The sequence below is a fragment of the Oncorhynchus clarkii genome, chromosome 5 (assembly GCF_045791955.1).
Source record: "Oncorhynchus clarkii lewisi isolate Uvic-CL-2024 chromosome 5, UVic_Ocla_1.0, whole genome shotgun sequence".
In the NCBI taxonomy this organism is placed as follows: domain Eukaryota; kingdom Metazoa; phylum Chordata; class Actinopteri; order Salmoniformes; family Salmonidae; genus Oncorhynchus; species Oncorhynchus clarkii.
In genome coordinates this window covers 27,684,525-27,698,904 of record NC_092151.1, presented here as the reverse complement: position 1 = coordinate 27,698,904, position 14,380 = coordinate 27,684,525, and the positions used below count along the sequence as shown (strand labels likewise).

The 14,380-nt window shown below is 44.8% G+C and overlaps 1 protein-coding gene across 1 annotated transcript in view; it reads right to left on the bottom strand.

Annotated features, from left to right (window-relative positions):
• The window catches only part of LOC139408594 (ankyrin-1-like), an 88,902-nt gene that overhangs the window by 11,769 nt on the left and 62,753 nt on the right, over positions 1–14,380 (bottom strand). Inside the window, exons 23-38 of the mRNA XM_071152662.1 lie at positions 14,028–14,048; positions 13,089–13,212; positions 12,874–12,937; positions 12,638–12,750; positions 12,164–12,388; positions 8,375–8,529; positions 7,957–8,168; positions 6,828–7,032; positions 6,470–6,566; positions 5,968–6,196; positions 5,680–5,808; positions 4,338–4,457; positions 3,595–3,679; positions 2,605–2,673; positions 2,368–2,499; positions 2,088–2,243 (exon numbers count right to left, since the gene is read on the bottom strand). Of these exons, the coding sequence (XP_071008763.1) occupies positions 2,088–2,243; positions 2,368–2,499; positions 2,605–2,673; positions 3,595–3,679; positions 4,338–4,457; positions 5,680–5,808; positions 5,968–6,196; positions 6,470–6,566; positions 6,828–7,032; positions 7,957–8,168; positions 8,375–8,529; positions 12,164–12,388; positions 12,638–12,750; positions 12,874–12,937; positions 13,089–13,212; positions 14,028–14,048 (2,136 nt within the window). The remainder of the gene's footprint in view (positions 1–2,087; positions 2,244–2,367; positions 2,500–2,604; positions 2,674–3,594; positions 3,680–4,337; positions 4,458–5,679; positions 5,809–5,967; positions 6,197–6,469; positions 6,567–6,827; positions 7,033–7,956; positions 8,169–8,374; positions 8,530–12,163; positions 12,389–12,637; positions 12,751–12,873; positions 12,938–13,088; positions 13,213–14,027; positions 14,049–14,380) is intronic.

Below are 14,380 nucleotides of genomic sequence, written 5' to 3'. Positions count from 1 at the left end.
CTGTCTGTCTGTCTGTCTGTCTGTCTGTCTGTCTGTCTGTCTGTCTGCCTGCCTGCCTGTCTGTCTGTCTGTCTGTCTGCCTGCCTGCCTGTCTGTCTGCCTGCCTGCCTGTCTGCCTGCCTGTCTGCCTGTCTGCCTGTCTGTCTGTCTGCCTGCCTGCCTGCCTGTCTGTCTGTCTGCCTGCCTGCCTTAATAAATTAAGTCTGGCTTGATTTCTTTCAGAGTGGTGATGCCTACGGAGAATGGTTTAACTGTAAAAGTGCGTTAGTGTATGTGAGCGTGCATGTGTGTTTTTGGGATGCTATAGTGATGATGCAGTACAGAGAGAGTAGAGGTGAGGATGAAGAGGGGTAGAGGTGTTCTGAATTAAACGGATGTTGAATGATGATGGTTTATCTGGATTAGTCCTTACTGTACCTCCCAATTTAAAGACAAAAGTGTAAAAATAACATTACAACACATAGTGAAGCACAACAACTCCACATCGATTGTCAATTTACAAACACACAAATACAATGCACAGCACTGTCCACCTATGAACAACACACAGAGACACATGAAAACACACACACAGGTCACTGTACACAGGAACACACACACCCAGGCACACACACTCCTCCACGCCATCGAACACATTAGCTGGCACATAACATTCTAACAATGTATCTGTAACATTACGACAGCATTGTCATAATGACAAAGCTGTCATGTCATAGCTACATTATGTTTTAGAACATTAAGTGCTGTTCGGTCAACTTTGGGTTACAGCCTAGCATTAAACCAACACCATAGAATTCACAGAAACCCCACTGAGATTTAGGCAGTTAATACAGCATTTAAAACAAGTTTGACAAAAAAGCAGAGAAACAAGAAAAAGTCAAATACACATAAGGAAATAGTCATGCAGAAAGCATGCCATGCAAATACACAGTTCTTATTGCAAAACAGCAAACCTTTATTTTAATACCCCTCCACCCCACAACACATCAACACTGACCCTCCCAGACCTATAGAAACACACCCTTCCCTGTTGCGAGCCACAGAGAGAGGTACAGTGAGTCAGGCAGCATGCACATGTAGAGACACAGAGCTACATCGAGAGAGGAGGACAGCGTCCCCGCTTGACTGAACACGTGAGCACGGGAAAATAAGATGACAGGAGAGAGGAGAGGCCCAGAGGTCAATATGAGGTTAGAGGTCGGAGAGGAAAAGCTTTGAGGAGGAGGAAGAGGAGGGCGGCTGGGCGGCAGATATGACATGTCACAGACACAGAGAGAACGAGGGACAGACTTAGGAGAGACAGAGGGGAGTAACAAAGGAACAAGGTATGGAGGCCCAGAGCACACAAACTGTGTGCAAACTGTGTACTAGTGCCACTTAGTGTTCACCCCCCCCCCCCCCCCCCACACACACACACACACGCATATCTGACTCATCCATATACTAGACTAAAACATAAACACACAGAGGTAAAATGTATATTTTAGTCTTTCCTAATTAACTCAATGTGTAGAACTGTCATTTCAAATGATATACAGTATGTCTTCAAGTTGTGTTTATTTGAGGTTTTATCCTCCTATGATGTCATGTGAGAACCATCATGTTCAGGCCTAAAGCACGAGGTGTCAGAACAGTGAAACTGGAATGACGGCTGTCACCAAAATGCAATAAGGAAATGCTCACATTACATGCTCACATATCACTGGGTTATGGTGGAAATCGCACCCTTCCTCAGACGTGACTCAAAATCCTTTGAGAATCACCAGAAGAAATCAACCATGCAGCCCACTTACCCCTTGTGAAAAATGGGTGCCTAATAACTCGTGGCTTGTAGACTACAGGTGGACGACCTGTGTCCGTGATCTCTTGTGGAGCAACAGAGATAAGGTTCAATCTGTGTTACCCATACACTTGGGAAGAGTATTAGTCTTCTCATTGATCTTGTTTTCACCATTGACATTACTAGGGGCAAGTATGGTCTATTCATACTACTGATCACATTGGTGGAATGTGTGTGTGTGTGTGAGCGCAACTGTATGTGTGTGTGTGTGTGTGTGTGTGCACATCTCTGTGCATGTGTCTCTTACCATTGATAACACTGGGGGAGAGCATGGTGGAGTCGCTGTCGGCCAGTCTGCAGGCCCCATCCTCTGAGGCCCCGGCCTCTGCCTGTGGCTGGCTCTCCACTGAACTCACAATGTCTGAACGGTCAATGTTTTTGAGAGCCCCATACACACTCTCCACTGACAGAGGGAAAGAGGAAGTAAAGGAGAGGGAGAGGGCAGAAAATTGGGAAAGGAATGAAGAGAGTTGTGCTGGGGGACTGTAGTAAGACACAGACAGCCAGACAGACAGATAGAGACTCACTCTTTGCCCTCTTGCCCTCCCGGCCGGCCCACAGGTTGAGCAGGGCTGAACTCTGGTCCAGGAGGGAGTTAGGATTCTCCACCCTGATTCTGTTAATGTCATCCACACCAAAATGCAGCTCCCGCGCCAACTCTGCGAGGAAGAATAAATAATTAGGTCAATCAAATACGTATGTAAGTTTATCTTACCACATATAGTAGACTGCATACAGTATCACCCGTGTAGAGGAGCACTGACCTGCCCAGCTCAAGCCCAGCTGTTCAGATATGAGGGAGATCTTGAGCTCTGTCCTCTCCATGGCATTCACTGTAAAAAAAAAGAGACAACTTCAGAAACAGAACAGTCTCAGAGCTAAATATACTTTACAACTGTGTCTGACTCAGAACATCTACTGCAAATTAAATAGTCAATCCCGACTTTACAACTGAACACTGTAAACTGTATAAACAGTATAGAACAACAACTAACATTTTTACACAATTTTCCATGTTACTCATTAAAGGAGACCAAACTAACCACCAAATACCCAACAAATCAAACCCATTAAAATCAGTTGCTTTTAAAGAACATAATAGCAAACTTACCTTGACACATTACCCACAGAGTATAGTGTTTTGCCCATAAGATCCATGTGTGTTAGCAGACTATAGGCAGGGTAGGTTAGCGGTAGGTAGAGTATTGGAGGCATTCATTCAGACACCAGTCCATTCTGTTAGCGTAACATAACCATGAGGAACTGAGTTGCAAGTTAGCGGCGCTGTGCTTCACCATGTAACCAATGAGCACTCCTTCCTTTCTCTGCTCATCTACCATGGGCCAATCAGAGGGCTCCTCTGTGAGGACCCGCCCATTCCCAGCGCTAAGATAAATGCTAAATATCCGCCATGCTAACAGGACTGGTAGTGGAGCGACCAGCCCCAGGGACATGCAAACCATAAAAGGTCATTCAGTACTAATGTTACCAGAACTCTGGAAGGGTTCTAGTTTTCAATGGAGCTGTTTGGATATGTAGGTCTTAGCTAATCTTTGACACATAATCAATATAGCACCATCATCACACTGCTGTGTATTATGGGGCATAGTAGTGCAGTGCATCCAAGGCTCATGCGTGAACGAAATAGAGAGAGAAGTAGACTGGGAAGCAGGGAAGAAGGGGTGCAACATTCAGGCCCTGTCTCCTCCTGTATAGTGGGGAGAAGGCTTCTGGACAGGCATGGTATGACTTACCGAGACCGGGCTCGTTCAGCATGCTGTAGCGCTCCCTCAGGGCCAGTGGGGTCAGAGTTCGCCTGCGCTCCTCACTCCCCACAACCTGGATCGCACACAAGGGACACAGTCACAAAGCACACACACATCAGTGACTAGATATGGCTTCTATCGCTGAAATACAAGTAACTTCTCCCAAAGTTGTCTAATGATATGTTTGAATGTGGTTTATTGTATCTATGCTGCTTTTGTGACTATTACTTTGTACTGTACTATCTTAGTCGAGTTTGAGATAACAAAAATGCTTAAAATAGCACTGGGATGATAGCAGGACATCTAAATATTTGGTTAATCTTTGCTTTTAAAACCTTTCAAAAGTCTGTATTTCAGGTCTTTATTTCAGGTCTTTTTTAAGCCTTCAAAGCTCAACTGATCATTCATCAGCTGAGGAAGGTGCAGACAGAGCTCCCTAAGAGGTATTGCAACATCATTTGTTACGACTGAGAATCAATCAATCAACAGCAACATTAAAGAACCAATCAATCAACAGCAACAATAAAGCAAAAAAACACCCCATTCAAAATGTCAATTCAAATAATAACTGTAATGATATCTGCTAATGTAGAACGAAAATAATATATTTTTGTATTGGCAAGGTTGAGAGGGGTTGTGAGTGTGTAATGTTGGTAGTGGAGTGTGGTTTAGAAGGGTTAAAAGGGGTTGCATGTGAGTCGTTTAGTGGGTGTATGAGAAACTGTGTGTACCTTGACACAGGGTGGCATGGTGATGTTGAGGTTACACAGCACATGCTGGGAGTCCTCATACTTGGTAGACTTCCGCAGGAAAGAAAGGAACCCAGATGCCTCCTTATTGCTGTCTCTAACCTGATAGATACACAGAGACAGAGAAAGTGAGAGTGAGAGTGAGAGTGAGAGTGAGAGTGAGAGTGAGAGTGAGAGTGAGAGAGAGAGAGAGAGAGAGAGAAACAAAGAGAGTGAGAGTGAGAGTGAGAGTGAGAGTGAGAGTGAGAGAGAGAGAGAGAGAGAGAGACAGACAGAGAGAGACAGAGAGACAGAGAGCGAGAGAAGCAGGAAAACCAGAAGAGGTAGATTCGAGGAGGAGAGACAAGAGAGCGTGACAGAGGTAAGAGGAGCAGATATGAAGGATAAAGAAGAGGATGGGCAAGATGTTAGGGTGAAGAAGAATTGAAAAAAGAGAGGGGGAAGAAGAACAGAGCCAAGGAGGGAATTAGACAACCTGCAGTGTAGTGGGTCTGTCGAGCAGAAACACAGTGGGGAAGGGATGGAAGCAGTCCATAGGCAGGCGAGAGAGAGAGATTTACCTGCACATTTACCTGGGCGTCTGTCAGATCAGACAGTAACAGAGACCGTGAGAGAGAGAAAGAGAGACAGTGAGACAGACATACAGACAGGCAGGCCACAAGATTGGCAGGCAGGCAAGAAGGTGAAAGAGCTAAAGGACGTGCACACAGTTACAGCTAGGTAGAGTTGGTAGGTACACCACAGTGGAGAATACATCACAACACACTCGTCTGAGACTGACTGAGACGGAAGCGCACGTCACACTCAAAGCCACACAGAAAGACATACAGATGACACAGACAGATTTATTGGTAGACAAACACATGGCCGCACACGCAGACACATACCACAGACACACAAATAGAGAGGAACACAGACAGCCACACAGATAGAGGGACAGGGTGTATGTGATAGAAACATGTTGGTTGGAACTCAACACAGTTAAACAAGGAGAGAAAGATAGATTTGAAACAGTTTGAGAGATGGAGTGATTGAGATGGGAGAAGGTACACAATGATTGTAATAAACGTATAAAAAGATAAAGAGATAGATGGACGGGACAGATGTACACACACACACATGTAGATTGGATCAAAAGACCGACTGACTGTTGATTCAACACAAAACCTGTCTGACTAACATGTTAAATGCATAAACAGACAGTTTGACAGACTGACATGTCCTGGAAGGAATAAAACAGACTGACTGACAGAAGGACATTTCAATTAAATTGACTAGATCACAATTCCTATGCGAAAACATAGAGAATGAGTGGGAGACGGACCTTGACCGAGACAGGCAGTCTGTTGTCTCTGAAGGCTTGGAAGCTGAAGCTACGTGGCTGCTGAGTGGCCTTCCTCACAGGCACCAGGTTCCCAGAGCACTCCAGGTGCAGCGGCATGCCCTCCATCACCTTAGGGGGGCGACGGAGAGTCAGGGGAGAAAAATCCTCCATTGCCTTCGATGGATTATTTACACAAATGTCTGAGTTATGTGAATTTAAATGTAGTAGAACCTACTGACACGCACTAAAACCCTTTCCCCTGACCCCTGACCCTTGCCCCTTGCTGACCTCTATATCCCTGCTCCGTGCCACCTCGCTGAAGTTCTCATGCAGCTCCAGGGTTTTGTCCATCTTGTCGTCGGTCATGCAGTAGCAGCGTAGGCGGCCTTCGCGCGCCTCGTTCATTTTTGCGAATATCACAAACTTGGCCATGTAGGGCACTGCCATCAGCTCCCGGTACAGCAGGTTGGCGAAGGTCACCACCTCGGCCGTGCGAGGGCAGTCTGCCAGCCAGAACCTGGGCAGAGGATGAGAGGAGAGATGACGCACAGAGAAGGGTGAGGGATAGTCGTTAGAGAGAGTGTGTGTTGTGTTAAAGAGTAAAGGTAATGGAAAGTCAGGTGTTCCATATCGTCAGTGGATGGAACTATATATGGTTTGGCACAGGATAAGGTTACATCTGCCTGTATGCATTGGGTAAATAGTATAAGGGTGTTCTGCTTCATACATTTTGTATAACCTCTAAAGGAGAGTGCATGGCTGACTGTTGTGAGTGTGAATTAGAACACACCTTGCGGAGACGTTGGTGGTGAAGTTGGCGCAGTTGTTGGCGTACATCAGCTTGGTGGTGCCAGTTATATCCTCCCATTGGGCAGGTGCTGTTCCACCTGGGAGACAAAGGACTGTTTCATCTCTCTCTTTTTATACACCTCCACTTACTCATTCCCTCTCTTTCCCCTCAGAGACCTGCTTTTGTCCCCGTACCGCTTTCAGAAAACTGACTGGCTTGGCTCGTGATGCTTTTTGTTGGTCAGCACTAGTTCTCTCGCCTTCACCCCTGTCCTAACACTCACTTATGTTGGCAATGAACGCTATTGGCCATGAATCAGTTGTTAAGGGTATAAAGTAAACTCCACGCCGGACCGTACCAATGACACTGCAGAGTAGGCGCAGGCTGGTGGTGTCCCCCTCCCCAGCGTCACGTGGACTCTCCCTCCAAGAAGGGGGCAGTGGGATACGTAATCCGATTGGCCGGTGGAACTTGCGTCGTCGTGGCTCTACCGTGACCACTGGACTGAAGGTCGCTTGGTTACCAAGCTGTTGAGTTAGCAGCTCGTCTGGGATCGGCTGAGCCTGAAGAGGGAGAGGAAAGAAGGGAGAAGAGAAAGAGTGAGAGAAAAGAGAAAGGGATAAAGGAGAAAGGACAGGTGATGCATTAAAATGGGAGACAAAAATAGGAATAAATATAACAGAATTATTTTCGAACTTTCTGTCTCACATTACTCGCCCTCCGGAGCACAGTCAACAAACTATTATTAAGAAAAACTCACACATATTCAGACAACATAATACATAGTCCTACCTGAACATACTGAACATCTAACCAATGGACAAAAAAGTGCACACAATCATACTCACACATAAAACCAAGTAACATGCACATTTGAATATCAGTTCATCATCTTTGTCAGCATAGCAGGATTTAGCTCAGGGAACTGAAGTGTGAAGAAAGGCTGGATAAAGAAAAAAAGAAAAAGACAACATTCATACATGCAAAAATGCTATATGACAAATGCAGTGTACAACAAATTAGGCAATATGGGACACAGATTCAGCAAGACATAAAACAACAAACTGTGGTCATGGAAAAATAAAACGAATCCAGCTTCAGTATTTGGAGGTAGTCAGCATTCCTGAGTCCCAGTTTCTATGTGTGTATTCCATAGTCAGTTTGATGCATTAGTCAGCTGCATTGTTGCTGTGGTGCCAACCTTGCTTGTTTGGCAGGACAGACAGCACTGATTGAGTAAGCTAAACCGAGCAGCTACCTGCCAAGATGTCCCATTCAATCAAACTTGATTGAATACAGTCCTGGGACAGCTCTTTGTAAGAGCAGTGCAGAAAGCATTATTCACTCCTGCATGAAAACCCTGCATTTCCATAAAGTCCTCTTTAAAAAGACAGAACCTAAAGGAGGGATGTTCGGTGTCTGAAACTGCTGAACATCTCTCTGCTGCTCTCTCCCCTCCTCTTTATCTTCCTCATCCTCTTCCTCACCTGCAGCCCCAGCCGAACTCTCTTGGTGACCGCTGTCTCAGGGAAGATGGCCTGGACATGAGGGACCAGGTTACTGGTCAGCTGACCTCCCTCTGGGCCAATCAGGTCGCTCTCCTGCTGAACGCGGGACACCACAGCAAAGTAGAGGGGGAAGTCAGTGGAGATGATTCGGCGGATTCTCTTCTTCTCCAACTCCTCGTGACTCTCCAGGTCTGAGGGAGGGGTGTCAGAGAGAGAGGCATATGGATTAGTTTTTTGTATAGGTATGTTTTTGTGTGTATGTTGTTCAAATTATATACTGTAGACTACTTAAATGTGTGGTACATGTGAATAGTCTGTCCTTAGATAGACAGGATAGTGCATGAAGATGCAGCTGGCTCTGCTGTAGGGGGATGACATTTATCATTGTTACACTGACCTTCATCCATGCCATTCAAAATGGTCTCCAGCACCTCGTCGCCATAGCGATTGCGATGCTCCTTCCAGACAGAGCCGTTCTCACTGCGCAGAACCACCAGCTCCCGGTCCCCTCGACCCAGAGCAGCAAAGTGAGGAATCTCCACTATCACTGGCCTATAGAGACATTACCACTCTACATTAACATCCTATTATTATATTATTCAGGGCTTGATATGAACTTTTTTAGCCACTTGTAGGACTGATTTTGTACGTCCAAAAGCTCAAGCCACTTGGTCTGTAACACCATGTTTACATCATTGTATGATGCAAGGAACCACTTTACAAAATAAAATGCATTACTACCTTTTTTACCACAGAGAATCAGACAAAAATGTAGGCTACACTCTGCCTATTGGCTTCTTTGCATATTCAAGCCTGTCTCAAAATACAACACTGCCCCTTTAAGGCTCTCCTGGAGGATGGTTGGCTACCCTTGATAGCCTATAAAATTACAATTACAATCAAATGTGACCCATTTCAGGAAGCTAGTCATATGTCGCAAGTCACTACTTCACAGGAGAGGCATTTGAAAGTTTTTTTGTCAGAAATCCCTTCTGGAACATGTAAATGTTCATGTGCCTTAATCACAAACGTGTATGCCATCTGTAAATACAAATAAAATTGTTAAATTATGAGCCGAGTTGTTTTAGCTACAGATTGGCTGAGAAAATGGATGGGCTGGGCATGCCGAGAGAAGAGATCGGATTGGTCTGCCATGTAGCATGCTTCTGTCTATAACATGAGCTGATTAGTATGTGTAAATAATCCTTGCTACCACTGCTTTTCTGAAAGAGAAATGTCAGCCATGGAGAACTGCAAAAGTGTTGCCACTGCTTTCAACAACATTGCTGCCCTGAATTTAGCAGTTGCTACCGACATCAGTGGAAAAAAGTTGTGACGGACTACTTTCTGCAAACGATCACATTGAACCAGAGTGACTTGACACAACTCGGGCCAAACAAGTTGTACAAACAAAACGGAGTTAAAGGGGTTCCAGCCTGCCGTGAAGCGTTCATCCATGTACACGTGTAAGAGTCTAGATACATTTTCAGATGTTATACGTTTCTAATTTTGTCAGAAAGTAGTTTTCATTGCAGCTTAAAGTGTACTGTTCGCTAGCCAGCGAACATTATCTTGCTGGCTCGCTAGCTAACTTTACATGCATGATCTGTATAGTAATATTATTCGTATCTCAGAAATCCATTTGCATTGCTAATTATAGTCTAATGTTATCTAGCTAGCAAACATTGAACCTAGTTGGTAAGTTTCAGCTACCGGCAGATTCATATTACAGCATTTCATGCGTGGTGGCTAGCTATGACAAATCATTTTGTATTGCTAGTAGTATGGGTTGGGATTATGGTTAATTGTTTAGCCAGCTAGCTAGCTAGCTACATGTCTAAACAAAAGACTCCAGATGATTATATGACCCATCAAGTTAGCCAGGTGTATCTGGGGGTGATTATGGCCATCTATTTAAATTCATGGACTAGTCTAGCTCAGTCTAGCCACAGACAACTTATTTAAGTTGTCTGTGGTTTTTGTTCTCACTGTTCCTTTTCACTGTTATAATTTGCATGAGTTATGTTACGGGTCTTGTTTCCATCCCCCCTAGACTGCAGGGCCAAAGGGATTCGTAGCAATATTATAAGCCAACAATGCGCACACGGCTGTAAACTATGCGCAAACGTTCCAAAATGTAATTACCGCACGTGCGAGCGGTTTCATGTGACAGATGAAAATATCCTTTCGAAATGAATAAAGAGGGGAGATCTAAAGATGCATCAACTAGCATGGGTTACTAGGATTATGTAAGTAAAGGAAAGTTGATTTGAAAACCAATAGAACATGGAAAAATGCTGGTTTCAAAGGCATATTAAGCGTTTAAAGTAACTCCCTCAACATAGTCGTATTTTGTCAAGGCTACTTTGAAATTAGGTAAGACTTGCTTAAAAAAATGACAGTTTTTAGTCTGAAGCAATTAAGTTTATGGTTTTAAATTGTTTCAACATGCTGATCGCCTCTGCCGTCCCTAGGAGGGGTGAGTCACTTGAGTGGGTTGAGTCACTGACGTGATCTTCCTGTCGGGGTTGGCGCACCCCCCTTGGGTTGTGCCGTGGCGGAGATCTTTGTGGGCTATACTCTCTGTGGGCCTTGTCTCAGGATGGTAAGTTGGTGGTTGAAGATATCCCTCAAGTGGTGTGGGGGCTGTGCTTTGGCAAAGTGGGTGGGGTTAAATCCTGCCTGTTTGGCCCTGTCTGGGGGTATCGTCGGATGGGGCCACAGTGTCTCCCGACCCCTCCTGTCTCAGCCTCCTGTATTTATGCTGCAGTAGTTTATGTGTCGGGGCCTAGGGTCAGTCTGTTATATCTGGAGGATTTCTCCTGTCTTATCCGGTGTCCTGTGTGAATTTAAGTATGCTTTCTTTCCCTCTCTCTGAGGACCTGAGCACTAGGACCATGCCTCAGGACCACCTGGCCTGATGACTCCTTGCTGTCTACCTGGCCTGATGACACCTTGCTGTCCACCTGGCCGTGCTGCTGCTCCAATTTCAACTGTTCTGCCTGCGGCTGTGGAACCCTGACCTGTTCACCGGACATGCTACCTGTCCCAGACCTGCTGTTTTCAACTCTCTAGAGACAGCAGGAGCGGTAGAGATACTCTGAATGATCGGCTATGAAAAGCCAACTGACATTTACTCCTGAGGTGCTGACCTGTTGCACCCTTGACAACCACTCTGATTATTATTATTTGACCCTGTTGGTCATCTATGAACATTTGAACATCTTGGCCATGTTCTGTTATAATCTCCACCCGGCACAGCCAGAGGACTGGCCACACCTCATAGCCTGGTTCCTCTCTCGGTTTTTTCCTAGGTTCTGGTCTTTCTATGGAGTTTTTCCTAGCCACCGTGCTTCTACACCTGCATTGCTTGCTGTTTGGGGTTTTAGGCCGGGTTTCTGTACAGCACTTTGTGACATCAGCTGATGTAAGAAGGGCTTTATAAATACATGTGATTGATTGCTCAGACTCCAGATGGGTGATGTGCAGTGCAGAACAGGCACTATCAAGCCTTTAAACGTTAATTATCCTTCATCATATTTTTCAAACATGACACTAGTCTATATATATGTAATTAAAAGTCTCATTAAAGTTTGGCTACATTTTCTGGCGCCTCATGTCAGCATCGGTTTTGATATGAGGCTGTGGTCAATATGCATATCACCTACACTTTGACATGTAGGCTTTTTTATTAATGTATATGAAACATTTATTTGAAAATTGTTCCAATGTTTGCCTCTCTGATCCAATTATGAACGGAGTAATTGTTTGACATTGTGATTTTTGTGTGATTAATGTATTTGAATCTATTGTGATTAATGTATTTGAATCTATTGTGATTAATGTATTTGAATCTATTGTGATTAATGTATTTGAATCTACTGTGATTAATGTATTTGAATCTATTGTGATTAATGTATTTGAATCTATTGTGATTAATGTATTTGAATCTATTGTGATTAATGTATTTGAATCTATTGTGATTAATGTATTTGAATCTATTGTGATTAATGTATTTGAATCTATTGTGATTAATGCTCCTAAAAAGTTTTTGTTCCCCCTTTAAAACAATCGTCACTATCACTCTCCACTGGACATTGAAATGCAAGATCCCCACTGTCCCATCAAATACAGGGTGATTGACTGACATATAAACATATATGCACACAGTTGCACACACACTTACTCTAAGAACTGCATACTGGAGGGCCCCAGGGAGATGATACGGCTGGCCAGGCCCTCTCCCTCCACTAGTGGGGGAGGGGTGGTGAGTTTCTGGGGTTTGACCAGACGACAGGTGATACGGGTAGGGGCTGCACAGGTCCGAGGGGGGATGATGACACGCAGCCCGTGGTGTCTGCTGCCACGCATGGAGCCCCCCCGGGCATCCACCATGAAACTGACCAGGAACCTGAACAGCAACCAATGAGAACCACCATTATTGAGAGAATAACTATCCAACCGTGCTTCATTCAACATCATCCTGATCAAACTAAATCACAAAACAGTCATAATGACCCCGTAAAAGGGATGTAATCACACTGAATGGAAGAAATATGACGAAACCTGCAAATTCGTTATGCTGTAATGATTTAGTATCGTGTGTAATAGGGTGTACAGGTTTTGTAGTGCGTAAGCACTGTAGAGGGAGTAAACTGACCCTGTGTGTATAGGGCTGGCCACTGGGCTGACGTTGTCAGAGGTCTCTGTAGCAGGACTGCTGGGGATCAGAGAGTCCTCATCATAGTCCTTAGGCAGGGGGACAGGGGTGTGCTGTGGAGACAGAGGGAGGGAGAGAGAGAGAGCACCTTCTAATCATCAGCATTAGCAATTGCATTTGATGAGATTAATCTACCACCTGTTTCCAATCAAATGAATAACTCCTTTAAACATTACCCCCTCCAGCAGGACGGTCTCAGGGGATACGCATGGGATTCTGGGAATAGCAGGAGAGTATGGCCTACACCAAAAAAAAGAAAGAGATAAAAGAAGTGAGTGGGCCAAAGAGGAATATGGTGGAAAATCCTTTCCCTCACATTTCAGGACATTTCTTCAGATGACTGGACTCTGATGCACAACGTGTTCAGACCGACCCTGGCGCTGTCACTTACGTGGTACCCAGTCCACCCTCAAAGTCTCTCAGGGTCTTCTTAGGGGACAGGAATTCATCATCCTGGTCCTTGAGGTCGTCAAGCTTCAGGTGGCGAGCACCATCCATCCCCAGCAACTCATCACCTGCAGAGCACAGACAGACAGACAGACAGACAGACAGACAGACAGACAGACAGACAGACAGAGAGACAGAGAGACAGAGAGACAGAGAGACAAGTCAATAGAGAGTCTACACTGTCACATTAGCCACAATACCACTACCCACTGCCGCCCACCACCCATCCATTTCCACATATAGTAACATCACCAAGCAGTTTCAGATCAATCAAAGCAATGGAGTCAAACCGACAACAACCAGAGCCCATGGAGACCAATGGAAAAACAAGACGATTGACAACACAGAATAGAACACACACTGCATGGTCCCCAGTATGGCACCTGGTTGGTTACAGCTTTAGTGAGCATGCCTGTTAGAGATTGGATTTCTGTATGGGAGGGAATGCCTTGGTTACTGGAAAAGGTTCATATAACTACAAGCCGTTACAGAGGGGTATACACACAGTCAACATGTTTTTGCTGTTCCTTGAGTGCTTCTCAGCTGGAGTTGTATCTGTGTAATTAGTCTGTTGATCAATTAAGCACTGCAAGACTGGACCCGTCAGTGGCAGAACGGTAAAGGACAATGTCATGACCACATCACATGCCAATAAAACACTGACATTGTTGTTACATTGAGCATAGAGGAAGAGAGAGAGAAAAGAGAGGGGAAAGAGAGAGAGAGAAAGAGAATAGGATAGCAGGAAGAATGTATGAGAAAGTGAGAGAGTTATAAAGAGAGATTGATAGAGAATAGAGAATGAGAAGGTTCTTGCAATGAAGGCACAATTGCACGAGCCACCAGATGACCGGACAAAACAGAGAGACGGACACAGTCCTACCTAATGTTAGCGCTGCAATGCCTACAAAACAAATGGAAAAAGGCATTGTTTAGGCTAGTCATATAACCACTAGGCAGGTGGCCTAGTGGTTAGAGCGTTGGACTAGTAACGAAAGGTTGCAAGATTGAATCCCTGCGCTGACAATCTGTCGTTCTGCCCCTGAACAAGGCAATTAACCCACTGTTCCTAGGCCATCATTGAAAATAAGAATTGTTCTTAACTGACTTGCCTAGTAAAATAAATAAAAGTTTCAGTCTCATGGCAGTGCTTGACCTTTTTCCCTAGTCTTCGGTCCTCTGCCATGACACTGAACCGGGGCTGACAATCACAAGACACACAGAAGTACTATTTCT